At 46.3% G+C, this 25,817-nt stretch overlaps 2 protein-coding genes across 2 annotated transcripts in view; one reads left to right on the forward strand and one right to left on the reverse strand.

Moving 5' to 3' along the window:
- Positions 1-1,311: 1,311 nt before the first annotated feature.
- Positions 1,312-10,714, reverse strand: DFFA (DNA fragmentation factor subunit alpha). Its single transcript, XM_035119470.2, has 6 exons — positions 10,578-10,714; positions 6,923-7,084; positions 4,640-4,782; positions 4,357-4,546; positions 3,047-3,210; positions 1,312-2,276 (listed from the first exon to the last, which is right to left on the reverse strand). The coding sequence occupies exons 1-6, from the start codon at positions 10,687-10,689 to the stop codon at positions 2,073-2,075; spliced, it is 975 nt and encodes a 324-aa protein (XP_034975361.1). The 5' UTR covers positions 10,690-10,714; the 3' UTR covers positions 1,312-2,072.
- A 930-nt stretch (positions 10,715-11,644) lies between these two features.
- PEX14 (peroxisomal biogenesis factor 14) overlaps positions 11,645-25,817 on the forward strand; it is a 116,640-nt gene continuing 102,467 nt past the window's right edge. The window contains exons 1-2 of the mRNA XM_035120490.2: positions 11,645-12,063; positions 24,434-24,481. Of these exons, the coding sequence (XP_034976381.1) occupies positions 11,992-12,063; positions 24,434-24,481 (120 nt within the window). The 5' untranslated portion in view covers positions 11,645-11,991. The remainder of the gene's footprint in view (positions 12,064-24,433; positions 24,482-25,817) is intronic.

A 25,817-nucleotide genomic window follows, 5' to 3' on the forward strand; every position in this document is an offset into this window, starting at 1 on the left:
AGGAAGCCCTGTTGATCTCCACAAGTGTGTTTAAGAACACAGCCTTGGTTTCTCAGAACTTTGTGTTCATTTAAAATTGGAGCATGGAAACCAGATCCTGAAATGTTTTGTTAAAGAAATTTAGGAAATTCTCTCTCTCTCTCTCTCTCTCTCTCTCTCTCTCTCTCTCTCTCTCTCTCTCTCTCTCTCTCTCTCTCTCTCTCACACACACACACACACACACACACACAAAAAAAAACCAGGCTAGTCACTAGTATAGTGAAGTGTTTTCTGCCAAGCTGCATAACCTTGAATTGACGTTCCGGTCTTTGTGGGAGAGAAGGGATGAGCAACATACACAAACATATTGGGGGAAAGCTTCAGCTGTTCCTCACAGATTCTCACCAGCACACTAAAGAATAATGTCCCAACTTGTCTTTCCTCTGCTGTTTGCTAGTGCTAAGCTTGTCTCCTAGTACAAATAAGCCTTTAGATTCTGAAATAAAACTTTGCTGTGTGCATACGTAACCTTTGTGCTGTAATCTATCCAGAGAGAGTGTGGACATGTGCCTCTTTCCTTAGTAGCTTTTTTGGTAGTGCCTCTGGCTCAGTTTGTAAATTTGACCCGGACAGTTTTTTCTTCTGTATGTGAATTGGACAGACACTGGTACTAACCTGCCTTTCCTCCACCATCTCCCCACTGATCAGCTTCTCTTGTTGTGGCAAAACTGAAGAAAGTCTGCACTTGGGGGTCCTTTTAAATCATGGCTGGGGAAAATCTGGGCTCTTCCATATGTTGATGGACTCCAAATCCAGCATGACCAATGGTCAGGGCTGATGGAAGTTCATAGAATTATACAATTGTGGAGTTGGGAAAAGTCCAAACCCCTGCAATGCAGGAATCTTAGCTAAAGCATCCATGACAGGTGGCTCTTAAAGGGCTGAGAGCCAGGGGAGCTGTTGTTCAAGTCAACTTCCCATCTGCATGATTGTATTTCGTCATGCCCAAGGCCATTTCAGGAATGTATGCCATGCACTGTTTTTGAGAAAACTGTTCTGTGTTTGGGGGGGGGACATACATGAGAACTGTATAATTTCAGAAGTTATCTGTTGCTTCTTTGTAGGGCTGGCCCACATTCTAAGCAGTTGGGATTTGTATGCAAAGACATACATACCTAAGCTTAAAAAAACAGTAGCACAGATAGCAGGCAGAAACATATATAATAATACAAAATAAAAAATTCCTTCAGTAGCACCTTAAAGACCAACTAAGTTTATATTTTGGTATGAGCTTTCATGTGCATGCACACGAAAGCTCATACCAAAATATAAACTTAGTTGGTCTTTAAGGTGCTACTGAAGGAATTTTTTATTTTGCTTCGACTCAGACCAACACGGCTACCTACCTGTAACTAGAATAATACAAAAGTTTAATACCAGGAAAATGTAGGGTTTGTTTTGTTTGTTTTTAGAAAAAACAAACCGCTAACTAGTTGAATTTATTGCTAATAGAAGTGGTGACTATCCGATGATACCTTATGCAGGTTATAGTCTCATAGCTGGAATGCTCCAGAAAGTAAAATTATTGTTTTCTTAATGTCATCCTCATAAACAGAGTCTCACAGAAACACCACAAGCACTGAGGCAAGAGAAGGAGTGCTACCAGTTGGGGGCCACTTTGCAAGCGTGGCTTTGGAATACAAGACGTTTGGCTGCATTCAACTACAGCATGAAACGTGCCACTAAAATGCACGTTTTATATATATTTGTGATGGAGTGTGATGTTCTAGCAGGAAGGAAGCATCAAAAAGCAGGAGTGTAAGGCAAAAGGTGATCAGGCACAAAAAACCAGGACCCATAAACTCTAGGGCGTTGGGCCAGTGCCAAAGCCAGAAATTAATCATGGTGGCAACTTAACAGCACCACCTGTAAGCATAAAGGAGACTCTTTTTTTTAGTTTTTCCTTGCTGGAGTGGTGCAGAGTCCAGTGAACAATGTCCTGGTTAGAATTTCTGTGCTCACATGGTGGTGTTCAGTTTGGAGAGGTACAGAAAACTCATCGATGTGTCCAAACTTGGGCTCCCAAAGCCTCCTTATTTCTTGCGTTTGGAACTCAACCACTCCCCCCATGGCAACTTTTTCTTGCCCTTGGACATGCTCCTCAAGGAGTTTAGGGCGTGAACCTGCTGCAGACGCCTTGAAAGTTCCTCCCCACAGGTTTGCTGCAAGGCCTCTGTCTTCGGCTTGTCCCAGTTCAGGGTCAGAGCAAGAGCTTCTGGGTTTGCTTTGTAAACCAGCTGCAACAGAGAAAGGAAAGAAGAATCTACCACTCAGGACCAAGCTGTGTAAGATACGTCAGATTCATGATTGGCTCTCTTGATTCCTCCCCACAGGCTTGCTGGCAGGGGACATGATTTACATGCATAAGGTTTAATCTTTGGGCATTTCTAGTCTCAAACAGGTTCCCAGAACTGGTAATGAGAGAGGACCTTGCCAGACACCAGCAGCCTAGATTGATAGATGGTTTGAACTGGTGCAAGGAAGCTTTTTGTGTTGGTTCTATTTTTAATATAATTTTTTATTTAATTTACAGAGGAGGTAAATTAAGACTTTCTATACTATCCTTCATGGTAAGATTGCAGGACAGAGTGGTATCAAAAAACACATTAAACAAAAACAACACTGGGAACTACAAGTTGTTTTTGTTTTAAAGCAACAAGGAGATCATTGCCTAAAAGCTATAAACTTAAAAACATTTTTTAAGAGCTGAAGAGAAGGACAAACATGTGCTGACTGGAAAATCCAGTTAAAACAAAAACGGGAAGAGTGGCAGATTCAGCTCCAAATAGCTTAGGGCCTCAGAGAAGGTAGAATTTGGAACCTTGGACGACAAATGGACTAGAGGGAGAGAGTGATGTTAACCCAATTCTGGCTGTGTATTCACCCGACCCCACCCTCTTTTAGAATAAATCTTGACTGCATTGGTTCCCAAACGCTTTATCCTGCCCTTTCTCTTTCCATGGAAATTTTATTCAATTTGGAATCCAGGTACAACAAAGGGACTCACCTCTAAGTCTTGACTTGCCAGGCCAAGTTCTGGGGCAGACTTCTCTTTAAGTGTGGTCAGAACATGGCTGCTGAGTGGAACCCCGTTACCAGGACCTCTGCTGCTGCTGCTCCCAGCGTCAACCACGTCTGTTTCTTCCATGGCAGTTTCCTCTGATCTTGGCTCTAGGTAATGATGATTAAAATAATTCATAAAGGTAAACGGACCCCTGACAGTTAAGTCCAGTCGCAGACAACTCGGGTTGCAGTGCTCATCTCGCTTTACTAGCCGAGGGAGCCGGCGTTTGTCTGCAGACAGCTTCCAGGAATATAATTCATATATCGCCTTTTATTGCAAGAAGAAATACCAAGGCGGTTCACAAACAAACAAAAGCCAACAACAAAGCAACAAGGTATAAAACAGATTATGAAATTACAGCTACCTGTAATTAAAATGCATTGTGGAACCACAACATTAAAACATCAATAATTAATATATAAAATAAACAAGACAATTGCATTAAAACAGTTAAAACAACCAGCAAAGCAGGAGATTCAAGGCGGGAGAGCAGGGGAACAGGTATCCTTTCATGAGCCGGTGGAATGCCAATGCTGATGGAGTCTCCCATATTGCAGTAGGGAGAGCATTCCACCACACTGGTGCAATAATAATAATAATAATAATAATAAATAATTTATTTGTACCCCGCCCATCTGGCTGGGTTTCCCCAGCCACTCTGGGCGGCTTCCAACAGAGATTAATAAAACTACATTAAAATACATTTAATACAGAGATTAAAAATACATTAAACCATGGCAAAGCTAACCTGGTTCCATTTGTTTATCTTTCTGAACCTTGTATCAGCATTAAACAAGGTTTAGAGCAGGCACCCCCAAACTTTGGCCCTCCAGATGTTTTGGACTACAATTCCCATCTTCCCCGACCACTGGTCCTGTTAGCTAGGGATCATGGGAGTTGTAGGCCAAAACATCTGGAGAGCCGCAGTTTGGGGATGCCTGGTTTAGAGTGCCCATGGCCAGCCAAGTTACTTGGGCACCTGAGAGAGAAAGCTCTATGGTTTCTCTCTCCCTAGTTCATTTGCACAAACCTTTTTAAATAATAATAATAATAATAATAATAGGTGCAGTATGTGTTTGCTTATGTTAAATAAGTGGTGGAAAATAACAGTTTGTGACCACCGTTCAAAAGAAAAAGAAAATGGCACATGGTTGCAGTACGTATGCAAGGTGTACAATGCCATCATATTGCCCCTCTTTCTTCACTCTGGCATGGCTTGTTGAGAAACGAGCCTCAGCCAACAGCCTCATTACCTTCTGTTTTGGGTACAATGTGGTCCTCGTTTTTCAACGCTTGCAGGTAGAGTTCCAGAAGCTGCCGGGATTGCCGTTCCTCTTCCCGCCTGTCCAGCACCTGCTGGAGGGTGTTTTGCAGAGTCTGGATCTTGGGCTGGTTCTCAGAAAGCTCTTGGGCCAGGTCAGAGCATGGCACATCGATGAGCACCTAGAATAAGACGAGGTCCATCCTCTTTCAGCAAAGGTGAGGGTTCCTCACTCCCCCCACCCTGTTGCCAAAGGCACATGACCCTTCCTTTACCTGGAGGTCTTCCTCCGACATCAATATGATGGTGGAGAGGTCGTCCTTCAGTTGTCTGGCCAGTTGCCTCCACTTCTCTCCACCACCACCGTCCACTCTGTCAGTGTCCGTGATGTCTCCCTTGAGCCAAGCTGTGCCCCCATCTGAAAAAGAGCCACAAGTATAAGTGCAAGGGTAAAGCTTAAGCTACAGTTAGAACTGGATATGGAATAACTGATTGGTTCAAAATTGGGAAAGGAGTACAACAAGGCTGTATATTGTCTCCCTGCTTATTTAACATATGCAGAATTCATCATGTGAAAGGCTGGACTGGATGAATCCCAAACCGGAATTAAGATTGCCAGAAGAAATAACAACCTCAGATATACTGATGAGAAAACCTTGATGGCAGAAAGTGAAGAGGACTTAAAGAACCTTTTAATGAGGGTGAAAGAGGAGAGTGCAAAATATGGTCTGAAGCTCAACATAAAAAAAAAACCTAAGATCATGGCCACTGGTCCCATCACCTCCTGGCAAATAGAAGGGGAAGAAATGGAGGCAGTGAGATATTTTACTTTATTGAGTTCCATGATCACTGCAGATGGTAACAGCAGTCACAAAATTAAAAGGCGCCTGCTTCTTGGGAGAAAAGCAATGACAAACCTAGATAGCATCTTAAAAAGCAGAGACATCACCTTGCCAACAAAGGTCCGTATAGTTAAAGCTATGGTTTTCCCAGTAGTGATGTATGGAAGTGAGAGCTGGACCATAAAGAAGGCTGATCGCAAAAGAATTGATGCATTTGAATTATGGTGCTGGAGGAGACTCTTGAGAGTCCCATGGACTGCAAGAAGACCAAACCTATCCATTCTGAAGGAAATAAGCCCTGAGACCTCACTGGAAGGACAGATCCTGAAGCTGAGGCTACAATACTTTGGCCACCTCATGAGAAGAGAAGACTCCCTGGAAAAGACCCTGATGCTGGGAAATATTGAGGGCACAAGGAGAAGGGGACGACAGAGGACAAGATGGCTGGACGGTGTTCTCGAAGCTACCAACATGAGTTTGACCAAACTGCGGGAGGCAGTGGAAGACAGGAGTGCCTGGTGTGCTCTGGTCCATGGGGTCATGAAGAGTCAGACATGACTAAATGACTAAACAACAAAAGCTTATTAAGCAGTTTGAGGCCAAAATTCACCAAGTAATCAGCTTGTTTGCATAACACTATAGGTCAAGCCAGGCATCCCAAAACTGTGGCCCTCCAGATGTTTTGGCCTACAATTCCCATGATCCCTAGCTAACAGGACCAGTGGTCAGGGAAGATGGGAATTGTAGTCCAAAACATCTGGAGGGCCGAAGTTTGGGGATGCCTGGGTCAAGCTATAGTGATGCTGTGCAAATGTGGGGACTCCTGGAGAGGAACTTGCAGCCCCTGTTCTCCTCCCTGGTCCTTTTTACTGCCACACTGAGCTAAGCCAATCAGGGTTAAAAGAACGTAAGAGCATAAGAAGAGCTGTGCTAGGTTAGGCCAGTGGCCCACCTAGTCCAGCTTCATCCCTGGCCAACCAGATGCCTGTGGGAAACCCACAAGCAGGACTCGAGCACAAGAACACTCTCCCCTCCTGTGGCTTCCTGCAACTGGTATTCAGAAATATTTCTGCCTCCAACTGCGGAGGGCACAGCATAAGCATCGTGCCTAGTAGCAACTTTGCCCTCTGAATTTGTCCAGTCCTTTTTTAATAGCATCCAAGTTGATGGTCATCACTGCCTCCTGTGGCAATGAGTCCCATAGGTTAACCGTGCTGCATGGAGAAGTACTTTCTTTTATCTGTCCTGAATTTTCCAGAGCTCAGCTTCATTGGATGTTCAAGAGCTCCAGTGCTAAGAGCATGGAACAGGAGTGGGAAACTGGTGCCCCTCCAGATGTTGCTGGATTACAAGTCCCATCCGCCTCAGCCAGCTTAAAATGTGCACCAAAAGCATGTGATGGTCTGCAAGTGCAACAATATGGTAAGGCAATGACTGTGTTGTGTGGGGGTTGTGCTTCTGACCCCCATGCATAAACCCGCTCCGCCTCCACCCCCCAACACCTTTTCCAGCCACTTCTGGGGTGCGGCAATGTGTGCAATTGCGGTCGTGTGTCAATTGGGCACATGCAAATTGGTCGTTGCCTTTCTAAAAAGTTGAAGAACTTAAATGGGGTGATGGTAGTGGTGGCAGCAACAAAGGTGCTTCTTGCCCAGGGCCTCATTTGCCCCTACATACAGCAACCATATCCTACAGAGCTTCAACTCTTCCACTTACCTATGCTGCTGGTGGACCACTTCTCGCCCTTTGCCAGTGCCACAAACTTGGTGTTTGGCGGCAGACACAAAAAATAGTCCTCGTCATCCACAATAGTGCCATCCTCAGCCAATACCAGCGTGATGGGCTCTGAGGCCTTGTCAATTGCTAGGAGGTCACAGGCTGTGGAAAGGGGAAGAGTTGGTTAAACCACTGAGCCTAGGGCTTGCTGATCAGAAGGTCAGCGGTTCAAATCCCTGTGACGGGGTGAGCTCCCGTTGCTCGGTCCCAGCTCCTGCCAACCTAGCAGTTTGAAAGCACTTCAAAATGCAAGTACCTGTAGATAAATAGCAACCGCTACAGCGGGAAGGTAAACGGCGTTTCCATGTGCTGCTCTGGTTTGCCAGAAGTGGCTTTGTCATGCTGGCCACATGACCTGGAAGCTATACGCCGGCTCCCTCTTCCAATAATGCGAGATGAGCGCCACAACCCCAGAGTCGGTCACAACTGGACCTAATGGTAAGGGGTCCCTTTACCTTTATAAATATTATTATTATTATTGCATGCAGAAGGTCCCCGGTTCAATCCCTGGCTTCTCCAGGTAAGGCTTGGGATGTCACATGGCAACCCTAGGGAGCTGCTGCAGGTCAGTGCAGACACTTCTATGTTCCTAAAGAGTCTCCATGACAGCGCAGAAAGCCTTGGCCCCAACGGCATAAAACAGTTTCTGTGGAAAGCTTATTTAACTTTATTTATGCAAACCTGTTTTCTCCCCTCTGGCACTAACAATAAAACCAAGAATAGGAAAATATAATCAACACACATAAAACAGTGTAGTTATGGAAGTGCTTGGTGCCTTATTATTTATCTCACATCAGATTTATTATGAAAAGTATTGGAGGTATCCTCTTGCCAAATTGTACAACACTAAAAGGTTCTTTGTAAATAGCCACTCTCCAAGGACGAACAACCAGTGAATCCAGGTGAACGAAGGGAAACCTTGTAAACTGAGAGTCTGTTCTTTTCCATTTAGAGCAGGGGTTCCAAAATGGTGGTCTATGAGTTTCATTCAGGTGGTCTGTGTGCCTGTGGATCTGCATTTGAAGACAGGAAATGGCCACATCAAATTGGTTTTTAATTGTATTTTTTATTGCTGCTGCTATTGTAACACAATAAACAGTATCAGAAGTAAAAGCAGTAATAAAAATACAATTAAAAATCATATGGCATCTAGCACAGTGCCATTGCAAGTGCTATAACAGGCAGAGAAATCGTTAAGTGATCCACTGATTGGGAGCCACTAATTGAGATGACATGGCACAAGTGACTAATGCAGATGGGGGGGGGGACATATGGGGTGAGGTCTAGGAACTTCTGTGGCCTTCCTTGCCCAGGGCTACGCAGGAATGAGAGCTTTCACCACAAAAGCTTGCTGGTCAGCTGTGTGTACAGTAATTTGCAGTGTGCAATTCTGTATTAGAAGGCTCCAGGGCAATTCTAAATGCCTGGGAGCCACAAGTAACACAGGTTCAGCAAGAGCTTCCCTCCCCACCAATGGAGATTATAATTCTTTAATGCAATTGAGCTTTAACAAGAGCTTTGTCCACACCCCTTAATCATAAGACACTCAGCTAGGTCACCTTCCTTCTTTTACTTCCTTTTGAGGATCCACTGCCTTTTCTTTTCGTAAGCTCCTCTTTCCAAACACCCAGGCTTTATTACATTCTGCCCTCCCAAATCGATTTTGTTTCTTCAAGTGGCTTCACTGCACAGTCCAAACACTGCACTGTGGAACCCCTTGCAACAATATTCCAGTGGACTTGATTCTATGCAGTTAGGCGTGCTTCACATTTCAGTGGGATTAGGCACACCTGTCTCTGCACAGCACCAGGTCACAAGACTCGTGCTCCTCTCTGAGACTGCAAGGAATAATTAGCCCATCTATCCAGTTTGCGTTCTCCTTCATTAGCATGTCCCAAGTGACCAGATGGGTTGCTTGCATTGTCTGGCTGGGCCCATTCCCTAGAGTTTTATTTTTGTTTCTTTATAGATATTGCATTCTTGGGAATCAATCACGCCCCAAAATCTTTAGACCCACTTCATAGGGAAAGTGTTCCAGCCTTATTTTGGTTGACTTTTTCCTCATAGCCAGCCCAAGACTTGTTGACAGCTGGGGCAAACCACAAAACGATGCCTCTCCAGCCAAGGAGGAAGGGGTGAGTGAAGATCTACATGGTGAACAAGGGAGAAATAAAGTTCTAAATCAGGAACAAAGGGAGGAGGAGACCAGCAGCACCTCCTGTTCACCAAGAGGCTACTGTAGAGGCAACATTTTGAGCAAAGAGGCAGCAGATCTGTCCTCAAGGATCCAGAGGGGAATGCACAGTGTACTGCATGCTGCTGTCACTGACACTGTGACAGCAGCAGCAGCAGCAGGCAATGTATTCCCCTCTGGATCCTGCAGCCTGAGGCGGTTGTCTCACCTTGTCTCATGAGTGGGCTGGCGCTGCTTTTCTGCACCTTTCGCACTATTTCCATGACATTATTATGTAATTTTTTTCAGAAGGGACAGCTGGAACAGCCCACGGTATTCCAAATGAGACTGCTTTGGGAGACCAGAGCCTCCCAAACCCTCTCTTTGGACCTGGGGCATCACAAAAAAATACCCATTTCACAGAAGAAAAATTATTAATGCTCATAACCTCCCTCCTACAGACAACCCCCCCCTACCAAAAACAGATGAAACATAGAAAAAGAAGGAAACAACACCCCCACAAGAAACAGGTACCCCCATCCCCAAACAACCACCAATAAAAGGCAGAACTAACCCTCTGCAACCCAGACTAATATTTGAGGGCCAGGGAACTTTGGAAGGTATCAGCTGGGCTATCTGTGGGCACCATGATTCTACACTGAGACCCCAGTTATGGACAATCATAGTGGTATCTGCTCCTCTTCAGTTCATCACTTACCCAACCCAGTTTGGAGTTATTTATTTAAAACTGCTATCTCATTTTAATTGCAAGTCAGAAGGAAAAGAAAACAAATATCAGGATTTAGGATTCTAATTCATATCTGGTAAACTGTTTTACTATTATTACTTTTTTTTTTAAAAAAAAAAAAAGCTTTATTGAAACCCGGTTGGAAAAAATAAAACCAGAGGGGTGGCTATGTTAAGTTTGTTTTGCAAACCTGACTGTAATTGACAAGCCAGCAAATTTATGATTAAGTATGATTTATGATGTTGTGGAGCATAGTCCATTAGATTTATGAACTGTAATCCTGCAGGTAAGTACAACTGATGTGTGTGTGTGTGTGTGTGTGTGTGAGAGAGAGAGAGAGAGAGAGAGAGAGAAGACATCCTTGTCAACTTTGGATAATAGTTTATGCATCTGATGAAGCAGACACTGATCCAGGAAAACTTATTACACAATAAATTCATTAGTCTTTCTGGTACCACAAAACTATTTTGACTTTTTGTTGTTAAAGTTACTGCTGTTGCCCCGGGCTTCCACGTTCCTACCACCCTGGGTAAAATCCTCTTTTAAAGATGCACCCCAGACCGAAATTCAACCGGTGCAGCTTTCAATACCCAGGGAAACTGAGATGAGCATGTTTCACCTGTGGAATCTCTGTCTGTGTAAAAAGAGGAGGGGAGAGGGGAAAAACCGCTTACCTTTGCTTCGCAGCTCCCGGAGGCAGGAGGCCGCCACCCCGTGCTGCTCCTGTTGGCCATTCTGCCTGATGAGGCATTGCTTCAACTGGGGAAGCCTAGAACCAGCCGCCATCGCTTTGCTTGTGTTCGGCTCTAACAGAAGGCTGTTAGAGAAAGTCACAGACCGCTCTTTGCAGACAACCAATCGGAGCAGAGATCGCTTTGCTGATGCAGCCTGGGAAATGTAGTTCCCTTCCCAAATTAATTCCGCACTCTAGCCTCTGCACGGCAAACCCGTCTCTTTACATGATGGGAAATGTAGTTCTCATCAATTAAAATTAATCCCGATTTTGAGTTGACAAAGCAAGGAATCCTATTAATTTATTTCTCCCTAGCCAGCATCTCTCCTAAGTCTCCAGTTCAAAGATAAGTTTACATATTAATTCGTTTCATACTATCAAATTGGCCAGTACTGTACTTGCTTCAAGAGGAAACGGGGATACTTTGTAACCCTAAAGTTGAATTATTTAACTGGAAATAAAATCTCGTGGCTTTGAAGAAGTATAGGGAGTACAGTATAAAATACGAAGGCATAGCTGTGTTTGTACAGTTCTCTTTTGTGGGCTCCCTTCCAGACATCCTTTTATCGCACGCCCATTACTATTTGAACTCTTAATAATATCGGGGAGGTCACACACGACTCTTCTTTAGTACAGCGTCTGTTTTATATGTGGAAGGTCCCAGGTTCAACCTTCAGCATTTCCAAGGTAGGAGGGAGGAGAGACCCTCTGCCTGAATTCTTGGGAGAGCTGCTGCCAGTCAGTGCAGTGATTAATGTTCTTATGCAGCTGCACTGTTTTATACTTTCTGGATATCCCATTGCCATATTCTAAACTAGTTGTGCTCTATGTTATAAATCAAGCACTGCTGGGAGTTGTTTCTTTTTGTCGTCCAGTGTATTTCTTATCAATTAAAAACCCCGTGTGGCGCGAACAAATTTTTATTCTGAAAGTGTGCCAGGAAGGGGGGGGGCGGAGTTTGAGAACCACTATCTTAAGGGAAGGGCCGGTGGAGCACCTGCTTTGCCTGCAGAAGCTCCCCAGGTTCAATCCCCAGGAGCAGCAGGGGATGCCTCCTGCTTGAAACCCTGGAGAGCCCCTGCCAGCCAGTGCAGGCAACACCGAGGTGCAGATGGGCCAGAGGCCTGATTCAGTATAAGGCAGCTTGTGCATTTCTAAGCAGACCTGCTCAGGATCGCTCTAACCACCAAACGAGCCCTTAAACCCCTCCTTGCCTCCGTCTGGCTTAAATTAACCCCCCTGCAAATCTCGTAAGGAGAGGAAGGCAGAGAGCGAGCGACTTCTTCCCTCGTCAATCGGCGCCTCGGAGCTCGGCTGATTCTGCCTCCATCGGCCGCCTTCCCTCTTCAGAATCCATGGCATCCGAGGATCGATTAGCCGGGTCTGGAAACATGGCCTCCTCCGAGCAAGGAGAGCAACCTGGGCAGGTAAGCGGGGGGTCGGAGGAGGGAGGCGCCCTGGGACCCCCCTCCCCACGAGGACACTTGTGTGAGGAGAATGGGGTGTTGGGAGGACAGTCGCAGGGCCTGCCCATGCTGCCCTCCCTCTTTCATAAGGAAGGGGGCACCCCCCAAATAGAGGAGTTCCTGTGCCCTCAGTGAGGAAGGAGCAGGTGGTGGGTGGCTTTTGCCCCGTAACTGGGCGGGGGGGAAGAGGGGAGGGAGTCCATTTGCCACCTCACCTTCTTTCATTCCCGCTCCTCCCATGAAAGGGAAAAATCCCTGTACTGTAGTAGGATTTTCTGAGCCACCCCCCCCCCAAATCTCAGGGAGTGCAAGAGGTGAGTGCCCTTTTGACCTATAATTAGGGGGGTGCCATTTGCCCTGTAATTAGGGGCGGGAGATAGTGGGCAGTTACCTTATAAAACCCTATAATGTGAAGGGGTTCGTTCCCGCTTTTTATAGGCCCCCCAATTTAAAAGGTAGGGGAGGAATGTCTAAATGGAGTGTCTCCAGGGGTTGGAGGAGGGGGTGTATTTCGCCCTGTAAATGGGGGCAGGGAAGGCTAGTAGTTGCCCACTCTTTATGCCTCCCCTCTTTTTAAGGTTAAGGGAGGAATGGTGAAAATGAGTGTCTGTTTTTCTCCCAGGGGTAGCAGGTTGTGGGTGCTTTCTGCCCTTATTTGGGGTTGGGGGGTATTTGCTGCCCATTCTTTATGTCCCTCCCTCATTAAAAAAAAAGAAGAGGCTAGGGGAACTATGACTAAAAGCAGGGTTAGAAACTGAGATATGAAAGCTTGGACCTAAATGGCACCTTAAACCTAGGTTATGGGCGTGCTATGGTCCATGGGGTCACGAAGAGTTGGACACGACTAAACGACTAAACAACAAACAACAATGGGCACAACAATGGAATGTATAGGCTTGCTTTTTTATATAACAAGAATGCAAAGCTGGAAAAGAATGAACTGCAGCTAAAATATTATGTTCATTTTTCACATGGTCTAGTCCTTCCCCTGTCCACCCCCCTAATATTCTTAAGAGAGTCTGTTCTCCAGTCTTTAGAGAGTAGCTGGAAGTGGGGAGGCAGGAAAAGGTCCTCCTTTCCTTTCACTCTGCAGTTTTAATCTGAAATCTTAGGCGCAGTACTGCGCCCAGAGCTCAGAAACTGCTCCTGCTAATGAAATTCCCTGTCACAAAATGCGCCTAGAAGATGGGAGTTTCGATCACTGACTAAAAGGAGTGTCTATTTATACCCCCACCCCCAATAATGGGGGAGGTGGGTGCCCTTTGCACTATTATGAGAGGGAGTGCTCCCTTCTCCTTCTGCTTCCCTGCTTGAGCTTCTGGCACACACCCTAATTTCAATTTCAGACAATGAGGGATAATTGGTAAGAACTTGCGCTTTTGATCAGGAGGGGAAATTGGGTTTCCTTTTCCCATAATAGTTGGGGGTGGAAGAGGAATGGGGGGGTGCCAGTTGCCCCCTTGTTCATCTGCTTGAGCGTTGCCTCTTCCAAGCTTCAACCCTGACAGGGAAGGGGCAAGGAAGTGGGTGGAAGGGGACAATTGCCTAATCCCCCCCCCATTTTACCTTCTGTTCTCCCCTTTCCAAAAAGGGTGGGGGGGAATCTGTGTTGGGGTGAGTGCCCTTTGACCCATAATGGAGGGAAGAGGTGAAGGGAGGTCAGTTCCTCTCCTTCTGCTTGATCTTGTGTGCCACTTTTCTAAACTGGTGGTGGTGAAGAAATCACAAGTGGATTTTGGGGGTGTAAGTGGGGAAGGAGGTGTGCACTCTTTATACCTAATTGGGGTCAGAGTAAAATGTGTGCATTGCTAGCTACCCCTCTCCTCTTTCTGTATTTCTTCTCCCCCCCCCCAAAAAAAAATTTCAAAAGCAATGGGAGAGAAATCCCATGTTGTGATTCTGTGGCCTCCCTGGAGAGGAAGTAGGTAGGTATCTGTTGCTTCATAAAGTGTGAAGAAGGAAGGGGGCATTGCTTAGTCTAGACTCCGCGCCCCCCCTTGGGATGGGGAAAAATGGTGGGGAGCTTAAGTTTTATCCGGGCCCCTCCCAGCTCTGGGGAAACTCATCTATAATTCCTGCATGCCTCCTACACACATGGAGCAAGGAGAACAGGCTGGCCTTGTAATCTTTTCGTTGCATATGAAAAATAATTTTAAGGGGCTGTATTGGGGGGGGGGTTCCTCTCTGCCACTCCTGTCTGCATTTGGCCTTATCCATAATTCCTCTTCAGCCTCTCGGAAAACAGGTATGCAAAACCCACTTGTTGCACACCTCTTGAGAGAGCTCGGTTACAGAGCACACCTGTTGCATGACAAAGATTCCATGTTTGATCCCTGGCATCACCATCTTAGAGGAGGGATTGGGTAAGCTGTGGCCTTCTGGGTGTTCCTCAATTCCAGTTCTCCCAGCCAGCAGGCAAAATGGTCAGGGATGATGTTGGGAGTCCAGCTTCTTCTGCAGGACACCTGGTTGGAGAAGGCTGAAACAGGACATGCCGGCAGTAGCCAACATGGTGCTATCCAGATGTTGCTGGACTGATTTTGGCAGAAGGGTCATAGGTCAGCGGTAGAGCATCTGCCTTCAGTGTTGAAGACCCCAGGTAGGAGAGATCTGTGCCTGAAACCCTGGAGAGCTGCTTCCAGTCGATGTGTAGACAATGCAGAGTTAGATAGACCAGTGCTCTGACTTGGCATAAGGCAGATGCCTATGTTTTTACTGTTCTGTGTTGACTACAACTCCCATCATGCCTGAGCATTGGCCGTGCCAACTGGGCAATGATGGGCAACTACTCCCATCACCTTTCAGAAGGCAGCACATGGGCTATTTGTGAACTATAATGTCGTATCCATGATAGCTGCCAGGAATCAATCTGTTGTAAGCTGCTTCAGGAACTTTCAGATAGTATAGAAAGAGGTTTATAAAGGGAATAAATGAAACCAACCACCAGTGTTCAGAGATGGCATACCTCTGAATTCCAGTTGCCGGTGGACAGGCAGAGGGATAGAAATTGTAGCTTTAATAGGGACAGATGGGACTTGTCAACCTGGGATGGTAGTCCATCTAGGTCACAGGGGTCCTCAAACTTTTTCAGCAGGGGGCTGGTCCGCTGTCCTTCAGGCCTTGGGGGGGGGGGCTGGGCTATATATCTGAAAGAAAAAAAAAGAACAAGGGACGATGAGCGCAAAAGGGCTCTGTAGAGGAGCTGCTTTAAATGGCGGCCGCTCGAAAGGGGCGCTTGGCCAACCATGACTCCTGTGTCTTGAGAGCGGCAGGGGCTGGTGGCGGCAGCGGAGGGACGGTGAGCGACGCCCAAAAGGGCTCCGGAGAGGGGCTGCTTAAAATGGTGGCCGCTTGAGCGCTGCTGCTGGGGCTGGCACCAACAAAGCCCAGCCCCCTTCCTCCTCTAGGCAGGGTGGGGAGAAGCCAGGAGGAGGGAGGGAGGAGGCACTGCCGCTGCTGCCGAGTGAGGGAGAGGAAAAGAACACGTGTGCTGGTGATCCACGCGGCGATTCCCGAACTGTCTGTGGGCCAGATTTAGAAGGCAATTGGACCTGATCCAGCCAGCGAGCCTTAGTTTGCTGACCCATGATCTAGGAGAAGGAAATCTCTGATACTAAACCTCCACTGCTTTGCAGGATATCTTTAGGAGGAGAAAGAGCTAAGAAGTAAGCCCTATACAAATCTGCAGTGGAGTCCCTAAGATGGTTGGGTAGTGCCTTGTGTGCCTTCTTATGGCAACTCCTGCAGCCAAGCTGGTGCCAAAAGTAGTGCTCTGCTTTCCTTTGAACCACATCAGCGAGGCCAAAAGGGCATTAGGGCAGCCCTGGACCTCCATACACACTGCCCAGGCTTGCACCCAGGGGAGGTCACTTCAGTGCTGCTAACAGAGGTTTGACTTAACCCCTGGAGGCACACTATAATGGCTATCAAGACAGATGTATGCCAACAACCAACCTTAGCTTCAAGCCCTTTTTGTGGGCTTCCCAGAGGGCCATTTGGTTAGCTACCATGAGCAGCCTGATGCTAGGCCAGGGGGAGCCTCAATCTGATGCATTGTGGCTCTTTCTACATCAGAGGTGGGGAACCTCATCCCTAGAGGCCAACTGTAGCCTTCCAGACATCTCTGTCAAGTTCTTGGAACTTCTCTCTCCTGAGGCCCCACTGTCTCTGTGTCACACCCTGAGTGTTTTGGCTTGGCTGGAATGCGTCCTTGAGCTCTGATGGTGCCTCTTGGCTGCCTGGATGGAGGCTAGAGAAGGGTGTTTGTGTGTAGAAACTATCCCATGGCACAGAGGTAGAATTTACATTTGTTGTCCACTTTTGCCTCTTGCTCTGCCAAGCCCCGACATGTGGCCCTCGGAATGTTTCACAGAACAGAATGTGGCCCTTGAGCTGAAAAAGGTTTCCCATTCTTATTTTCATTACTATTACTGTATTGCCATTTGTTAAGTAGTTGTCTCCTCTGTGTGCATAGTTGCTCATTTTCTACACAAATCTTGGTGTGTGAGGACATAATATGCACCATGTGAGCTCACAATCTGCTAATTTTTGTGTGTAGTGCCTTCTCTGGTTTTTTGAAGGCTGGGCAGGAAGTCACCTGGTAAAAGCAATTCCTTCTCAGCATGCATGGCAGTATAAAGCCTTTCACCCATTTAGGAATGGGTGAGCAACCTCCAGCCTTACAGATGTTGCTTGACTACAACTCCCATCATTCCTCACCATTGGCCAGGCTGGCTGCGGCTAATGGCAGTAGAAATTTACAACATCTGGGGAGGTATCAGATTGCCTGATTCTGGATTATTTATTTATTACATTTTTTATGCCACCTTTTCCCTCAAGGAGCGTCTCCACCCCCACCATTCTGCCCAGACACTGAGGTCCAGCGCCGAGGGCCTTCTGATGGTTCCCTCACTGCGAGAAGGAAAGCTACAGGGAACCAGGCAGAGGGCCTTCTCGGTAGTGGCACCCACTCTGTGAAATGCCCTCCCATCAGATGTCAAAGAGATAAATAGCTACCTGACATTTAGAAGACATCTGAAGGCAGCCCTGTTCAGGGAAGTTTTTAATGTGTGATATTTTAATGTATTTTAAATTTTTGTTGGAAGGCGCCCAGAGTGGCTGGGGAAAGCCAGCCAGATGGGTGGGGTACAAATTTATTATTATTATTATTATTATTATTAGTTTTTGTCCTCCCCAGTTATCCTCACAAACAATCCTGTGAGGTTGGTTAGGCTGAGAGACAGTGACTCATGTCATAATAAATGAGTTTGTCTTCAAGCTGCAACAAAGTCTTCTTTCTCTAACTAACTAGCTCTGACTTTCTCCCCTCCCACCAATCTTGTCAACTGTTAAAGGATCCGTCCTGGGGGAATCCAGGGGCCTATAGGGCCCCTGAGCCTGAGATTCCCAATTACCACAGTTAAAGACAAATTACAGTTTAATGTGAAGAATCAAAAGTTCTCACATGGTTCCTCTTCCACTGCTGCTGAGCTATTGGAAAACTAGCTGGTATCTGACTTGTCGTAATGCCCGAATTTGGGCACATGGTAATATATCCCATGCTAGCCCTACTCAGAGTACACCCATTGAAGTTAACAGACATGATTAAATTAGGTTTATCAATTTCAGTGGCTTTACTCTGAGTAGACCATCGTTTGTGGGTGTAGGGAAGAAAAGTGGATTAGCCTAGTGAGATGGGGGTCTGCAAGAAATCTCATCCCCTTAACTCAGTGATGGCCAAACTTGGCCCTCCAGCTGTTTTGGGACTACAATTCCCAACATCCCTGACCACTGGTCCTGGTTGCTAGGGATGATGGGAGTTGTAGTCCCAAAACAGCTGGAGGGCCAGGTTTGGCCATCACTGCCTTAACTGCTTTTCTAGAAAAAAATTGAACTGGGAGATTGTCCTGTGCAAATCAGGATATTTTGAGAAGGTGATTTGCTGGTTCTCTAGACAAGTGTTCTTCAAACTTTGGGTCCCAGAAGCTGGACAACAGGCTCCATCATCCCCAGGTAATTTAACCAGTGATCACGGATTATGGGAGTTGTAGTTGAACATCTGGGGTTCCAAGGCTGAAGAGCATCGCTTTAGAGCCAATGTAGCATGTTCCAGATGCATAGCCTGTTTGCTTGTTTTCAGTAAGCAGACCCAGAAAACATTGAAACTGCTAAGCTTGCCAAATATCCTAGTTGTAGCTGGTGTCCAATAATTGTTACTGTTAAGAATGCAAAGAAGACTTTTCTCTATCCACTTTCTCCATGCCATGCATAATTTTAAACATTTCTACCATGTTACTTGGACCCAGGTGGCGCTGTGGGTTAAACCACAGAGCTTAGGGCTTGCTGATCAGAAGGTCGGTGGTTCGAATCCCTGTGACGGGGTGAGCTCCTGTTGCTTGGTCCCAGCTCCTGCCAACCTAGCAGTTCGAAAGCACGTCAAAATGCAAGTAGATAAATAGGAACCGCTACAGCGGGAAGGTAAACGGCGTTTCCATGTGCTTCTCTGGTTTGCCAGAAGTGGCTTTGTCATGCTGGCCACATGACCTGGAAGCTATACGCCGGTTCCCTTGGCCAATAATGCGAGATGAGCGCGCAACGACTGGACCTAATGGTCAGGGGTCCCTTTACCTTTACCATGTTACCATGTTACTTGCCATTTCTCTCATTTCCAAAAGTTGCAATCTTTCCTCACTGGACTTATGAAATGTGTGTTTGTGTGGGGGGTGGATTTTGCATGGAAAAATAGAAGAATGGAACATTTTGGATTTTGGAATCCTCCCCCATCCCCTGTGGAAAATCTTCCGCCCCATATCCCTAATCTCCTCCATTACATAGGAATTGGAGGGCAAGTGCTTGCCGCTGCTTTGGCTCACTCCTGCTCTGGTGTCCTTGGAGTTGGCTGAACTTCATATTCTCAGGCTCTGTCCCTTTAGGGGGAAGGAGAGCGAGAGCACCGAGAGAGAGAGTGCGGAGAGAGAGAGAGAGTGCAGGAAACCTGGAGGTGGTTGAATTCATGAGTTTCAGGCACCTTTCCCTCCTTCCTGATCCCACCTCTGAAAGAAGCCTGGGTTTGGTAAAAATATACCTCCAAAATATACTTTTGGAGAAAGCAATGCTTCTGAATACAATTTTCTAGAAACTGCAGGGGGGAGAAGAAGAAGAGTTTGGATTTGATATCCCGCTTTATCACTACCCGAAGGAGTCTCAAACGGCTAACAATCTCCTTTCCCCTCCTCCCCCACAACAGACACCCTGTGAGGTGGGTGGGGCTGAGAGACTTCAGAGAAGTGTGACTAGCCCAAGGTCACCCAGCAGCTGCATGTGGAGGAGCAGGGACGCGAACCCGGTTTCCCAGATTACGAGTCTACCGCTCTTAACCACTACACCACACTGGAGAGTCATTGTTGCATCCAGGTCCTGCTCTCAGCCCCACATAATTAAGGATTTACAGTGCAAATCCCAAGCATGTCAGCTCAGGATTCCTTGAGCTAGCAGGACTCACACCTAGGTAAGCGCGTACAGTGGTACCCTGCAAGACGAATGCCTCGTGCAACGAAAAACTCGCAAGACGAAAGCGTTTTGCGTTGCGCGAGGCGTCTCGCAAGACGAAGTTTCCTATGGCTGCGCTTCGCAAGATGAATAGGAATGCATTAACTAAATGGGTAAACCAGGTAAATGGTAAACAGTGCTTCGCAAGATGAAATTTTTGCTATACGAAGCAACTTGCGGAACGAATTGATTTCGTCTTGTGAGGTACCACTGTATAGGGATTGCAGCTCTAGTTAACAAACAGGGATCATCCTAGAAGTAGCTTAAACTAGCATATAGTGGTATCTCTGGTTAAGAACTTAATTCGTTCCGGAGGTCCGTTCTTAACCTGAAACTGTTCTTAACCTGAGGTACCACTTTTGCAAATGGGGCCTCCTGCCGCGCCGCCAGAGCACAATTTCCGTTCTCATCCTGAAGCAAAGTTCTTAACCCGAGGTACTATTTCTGGGTTAGTGGAGTCTGTAACCTGAAGCGTTTATAACCTGAAGCGTTTGTAACCCAAGGTACCACTGTATATACCCGTACCAGGCTGGCTTTGCTAGTATCACTAATTTGCTAAATAAAGATCATTCTAAGAAAAAACAACCCCCCCGACCTATTAATTATATTTAAATATTTAAGTACAGGCAACTCCCCATTTCCATGTGTTTGAGGCACGTGTAACCTTGCATATTGCTACAAACCTGGACGTGGCATGGAAAGGGGGGAGGAAATGGCCCGAGAAGATTGCGGAAACGGCAAAAATGGTGCAAAAATAGCATCTAGCAACCCCCGCCGAGGCTTTGCAAGTGCAATCTCAGGAGCCTTTGCACTGACCTTTTAGGCCTATGTAGAGCTGGAGTTTGAGCTAGGAGGTTTGGAGGGAGCATTGTGGTAGAGTTTGGTGGAGCTGTTAAAAGAGTTTTCCAAGAGTTTCCAGAGATTTAGAGGGTATCTGCAGGCTTTTTCCTGAAAATGATTTCATTTATACATGTGGTGCCTCAGAACATAACCCCCGCAGAAATGGGCAGTTGCCTATATACATTTGTTGACTATTAAACATCTTACAGGTGTATACTTCCAAAGGAATAAAAACTCACTTGTAATTTCCCCCTTTTATTTCATACAGTTGCATATTACCTTAAGCCTTGTTATTCCTGAGAACTTTTAAAACTAAGGGTTGAATCCAACCAGGTTGGAGGCAGTAATGCTTCTGCACGCCAGTGTTTGCAAAGTGCAAGGGGTGGGGGGTGGGGCGGAGAGCTTTTGTGCTTGGGTCCTGCTTTCAGACTCCCCAGAGGAATCTGAATGGCCACTTTGAATATAGGATGCCAGTCTAGATGGGCTGTAGGGCTGATTCAACAGTGAGACTCTTTGTACACTCTTAAGCTCCACCAGACACATTGATATCCTCTTCGCCGTCCATCAGATCTGAAACGGACAGCTTCCTATATTCATGCATCTTAACCACTAGGGAAGGGTCCCTGCTTCCGACTTCTTCCTATTTCCAAATTGGGCTGCTGTTGACAGGTGAAGCTTTCCCCGCAACAGCGTTTCTGCATTAGAAAAGGTTTAACCCGTTGAACTGCTGCCTACTGCAAGCTGCTAAAAGTGGGAGAGCCCTGCTCTTCCTCAGTGCCAGCCTCAAATCACATGGTGAACCTGAGTTTCAAGAGTGGTAAACCAGTTAAGTCACTATAGGTCTTTTATCAATTGATCTTAACCTGGCAATACTGCTACAAGACCAGGCATGATATTTCAACGTGGGAACTGTATGTGTGTCAGAAGAGGTCTTGCAGCAACCAAGGTTCAAATGCCCAGGATTACATCATTTAAAAAGCAAGCAGTGTGCTCTAAGAACATCTGCTCTAGTTACCCCCCCCATCTTTTTTGCGATTCCCCCCATAGTACAGTAAAATTACAACTTAAAAAAATACAAATCAAATAAGTAGTTATCCATGTATGTCTCATATTAACTAAAGGAATATTTTGAACATCTCTTGAGGAAAAGAGTTCGACCCTTTGACATGACTATATCCATTAAGTGTTTCTGTTAACAGCCCACCTCCAAGTAATCATGAGGTCTAGAAGCATGTGATTTTTTTAAAAAATGAGAACAATAATTGAAAGTTATCAAAAAGGCTGAGGTCTACAAGATTGTGTAGGTCAAAAGCACTGCTTCTCTGCCCTTGATCTCAACAATGTACGTTTTTCTTTTTTTTAGGAACCCCCCTCCCCGTTTCCTTAGAGACCTCTCTTAAGACAAATGTCTCTTTCTCTTAGTTCTTCATCTTAACCTGAACTGATTGATGTAGTTCAATATCCTACATAATAGCCAAATGTAGATCTAATTGGGTGAATCATTCAGGCCGGGTCCCTGAGGAGCCCGGAAGTTTTTATATATCTGTACATTTATGTAAAATTCAATACAGCTTTTGGTGGGGGAAATAAAGTGAGATCTGGTTTCTGAGAGAAGATGATAGAGAGCATGTTAGGACTCCATGGGGGGGGGGGTTGCATTTCCGACTTAAAAAGTGTTTCTACAATGGTGGGGGGGCATGAAAAATAGAAAATAGGAAGCTGCCTTATGCTAAGTCAATACCATTGATACATTTACCTCAGTATTGCCTACACTGACTGGCAGCAGCTCTCCAAGGTTTCAGAGACAGGAGTCTTCTCTTAGCCCTACCTGGAGATGCTGGGGGGGGGGGGTTTGAACCCAGGACCCTCTGTGTGCAAGGCAGGTGTTCAACTTGAGATTCCTGTATTGAAGGGGGTTGGGCTAGATGACCCTCAGGGTACCTTCCAGCTCTACAGTTCTGTGATTCTACTACTGATCTACAGCCCTTCCCTTAAGACAGAGGGTTGTAAAAAGCTGCCGTATACTGAGACCCATCTAGCGAGGTATTGCCTACACTGACTGGCAGCTGAATCCCTCTCTCGCCCTAGAACTCTTGGGCATACAATGAAGCTGAGCGTTGGAAGATTCAAGACAGATAGAAGGAAGTCCTTCTTCACGCAGCGCATAGGCATGGGGAACCTTTTTCATATTCCCTTCTGCGCAACCTTCCAGGGGCCACATGCCAGTGGCAGACGGGTCCAGAGCAGATGTGTGCGGAGCAATGGGTGCAAATTTTAGCTTTGATCAGCAGGCTGGTTTCTACACCCCCCCCCCTAGCCTCCATCCAGGCGACTGAGAGTTATGATCAGAATTCAAAGCCACATTCCAGTCTGGTGAAAACACTCACAGAGGGTGCCAGGCAGGACTGCTGAGCACTTTGGCATCCTGAGGGCCAAATAGTGATGCTTTGGGTGCCATGCTGCCCTCTCTCCCACCCAGGCTGAGGTCTACCCCACTCATGTTGCTGTGATTTCACTGGATCCAAGAGCACACCAATTTTTCCTTGTACCGTGGCCAAGGTCTTAATTGTTCCGTGCTTCAGTGCCTTGTTAGCTTTGCATGAAAACACTTGCAGGGGAGGAAACCTGAGCTGTCATTTATTTTTAAGATTCTTATTCCTTCATCCTAGGTCTGCTTGGCATGCTGGTTGCCTGCCCCTCATTTTTTTTTGTTGCCCTAATTTAACACACACATGTTGATTTATAAATCTGCCATCCTTTTATTAGCACAGCCTCTTAGCGTGGGTATAAATTACCCAGTTGTCAAAAAAATGTTTTCACTGGTATTGCTTGTTTTAGGGAAATTTACAGCAGGGGCCGGACTCGCCATGCTGAACAACTTCTGAAGGTTGTTGGTTCTGCACGTGGGGAGGGGGTGGGGTCTTGCTTTGTCCCCTCTCTTCTGCATTTGTAGGGGGCAGTAAGCCTTTTTGCCCAGGGCTGAGTAGCAAACATCTTAAGCATGGATGTGTTGCATACAGAAACCATGACAAAACCTTTAGGCATGCATCTTGTTTAGAGGAGTTATCGCCCCATATCACTCCAACTTAATTCATACTGCAGCAGAGGAAAGATAACAAAAACCACTAAATAAGTAATTAAAAGTATGTATAAGACCAATGAATTAATTATACCTGTTGCCACATTTCCCAAGCCTGAATGGAACGTTTCTTCGAAAAGCCAGACCTCGAGGTGAAATCAGTAAAAGTATGCCAAATCAAGTGAAAAGACTCCCCTTTTTCCTTGAAGTTTCAGTCACAGAGTAAACTTTTCCATATTGGCTGCATTCAAAAAAGGACTGGTTGAGGTTCACCTGCTGATTAGTGGGTGGGACTATTGCTTCGTTTATGGTTTGGATATTGCTGGCATGCTGTTTTTGCTTTTCCACAAGTTGTGTGTTAAATGAGATGTTAATGTATTGTACGATCCCTGCCCCCCCCCCATGTTATTTTGTATGTGCATATATTTTTCTTTAACGTTAAGTTGCTTGGAGACCTTTGGATGCCAAGTGACTAATAAGTTTAATAAATAAATAAAATAAGCAAAATAAACTGGTGCCGACGCTCCAAAGAAAGATCTGCAGCAGGTTTCCATTGCTCAGTGATCACCAGTTTTGCTGCCGGAGTCGTGTAAATCATATGTTCTTTTGACAACTCCATAAATATCACAATCGAAAATATTAAATAACATCCATTTTGGGCAAAACAGCAGTGCTTCCTCACCAGTAAGACCTGGTGCTTTTAAAACTGGAGATGTTGGGAATTGAACCGGAGACCTTTTAGCATTCAAAGTGGGTGCTCTCCTAGCGAGTAATGGCTCCTGTTTGTTTGTATGTCAGAGCAGCTAAGCATGCTTAGAGGTGACCATTGGGTGGCACTCTAACCTTGCTTTTTTCTTCTTGCAGACTGGCTCTTCTTCTGGACCTGAGAATGGAGCATCCCGCGAAGCTCTGGTGAGTCCTGCGTTTGTGGGGTGTGGGAATCAAAAGAATAACTTTGCTTTCACGTAATTCAACTCAACCAGGCATGGGCTGCATGTCCATGTGGTTGGGTTTTTTTTTTTTGACCAGCTTGTTCTCTTGAAAAGAGCATCTGTTTGGCCACTTCTTTCCCGGGTCAACTCCTTCGTCTCGGACAGAAGGACCTAAGTATCGCTATGTGTGGTGCTCTCTAGGTGACCTCTGAACTTTGACCTTTAGTGACCCCCCCCTCCTTATCTTTTCCTGGGTGAGCAGAGGGTCATCTCCAACCACCCATGAAGGACTCTCTTGCTCTTGATCAGAGATTTTTCTTTCGAGGACTTTGGCACGTAACCGATCTCTTCGGTTAGTAGAGAGTTTCTCCATTCGTTGATGAAAATGAAATGTGTGGTGTATTGTGTGTATGCAGATTAACCTGAGAGGTAGTAGTACACTCAGCTTCTTCATCAGGGAAACCCTCTACGAAATCTCAACCTCCTTTCATGCTCCTCATCAAGCAGACTTTGAGATTTCGGTGTTCCTGCTATAGAACAAAGTATCATAATTAAGATTCCCAGACCCTACGTCTTTCCCCATTCAAAGGCCTCCCACAGAAGGCCTCTAAGGTGCAGAGGATTCTGAAATGTTTCACACATGGGCCTTAAAGGTAAAGGTAAAAGGACCCCTGACCATTAGGTCCAGTCGTGACCGACTCTGGGGTTGCGGCGCTCATCTCACGTTATTGGCCGAGGGAGCCGGCGTACAGCTTCCAGGTCATGTGGCCAGCATGACAAAGCCGCTTCTGGTGAACCAGAGCAACACACGGAAACGCCATTTCCCTTCCCACTGTAGTGGTACCTATTTATCTACTTGCACTTTGATGTGCTTTCGAACTGCTAGGTTGGCAGGAGCTGGGACCAAGCAACGGGAGCTCACCCCGTCGTGGGGATTCGAACCGCCAACCTTCAGGCCCTCAAATGTCTCACGCCAAACCAGAGGTGGGAGACACCTGTTTCCCTCCAGATGTTATTCTCATCACCACCCCTAACCACTGGCTTTGCTGGCTGGGGCTGATGGGAGTTGGAGTCTGGCAACATCTGGCAGGATGTGAATGCTCCCCATAGATGGATGGAGAAACTGCAAAATCTTCAGATGTTCTACTACAACTCCCATCGTCTGTGCGCATGCTGGCTGGGGCTGGTGGGAGTCCAACAACATCTGGAGGGCCAGGGGTTCCCCACCCCTGAAGTAGACCATTGTTTGCTTTTCCTGCCCTTAGCTATGGACAGAGACCATTGGCCTCTGAATACCAGTTGCTAGGAATCAGAAA

This window comes from Zootoca vivipara, chromosome 6 (assembly GCF_963506605.1).
Source record: "Zootoca vivipara chromosome 6, rZooViv1.1, whole genome shotgun sequence".
Lineage (NCBI taxonomy): Eukaryota > Metazoa > Chordata > Lepidosauria > Squamata > Lacertidae > Zootoca > Zootoca vivipara.

Excerpts from the sequence above, each read along its gene's own strand:
- DFFA (XM_035119470.2), bottom strand. The coding sequence starts at position 10,689 with ATGGCGGCTGGTTCTAGGCTTCCCCAGTTGAAGCAATGCCTCATCAGG. Across the intron at positions 4,783-6,922 it reads GTGGTCCACCAGCAGCATAG|ATGGGGGCACAGCTTGGCTC; the intron begins GTAAGTGGAAGA and ends GCTCTTTTTCAG. Across the intron at positions 3,211-4,356 it reads CATTGTACCCAAAACAGAAG|AGCCAAGATCAGAGGAAACT; the intron begins GTAATGAGGCTG and ends ATCATTACCTAG.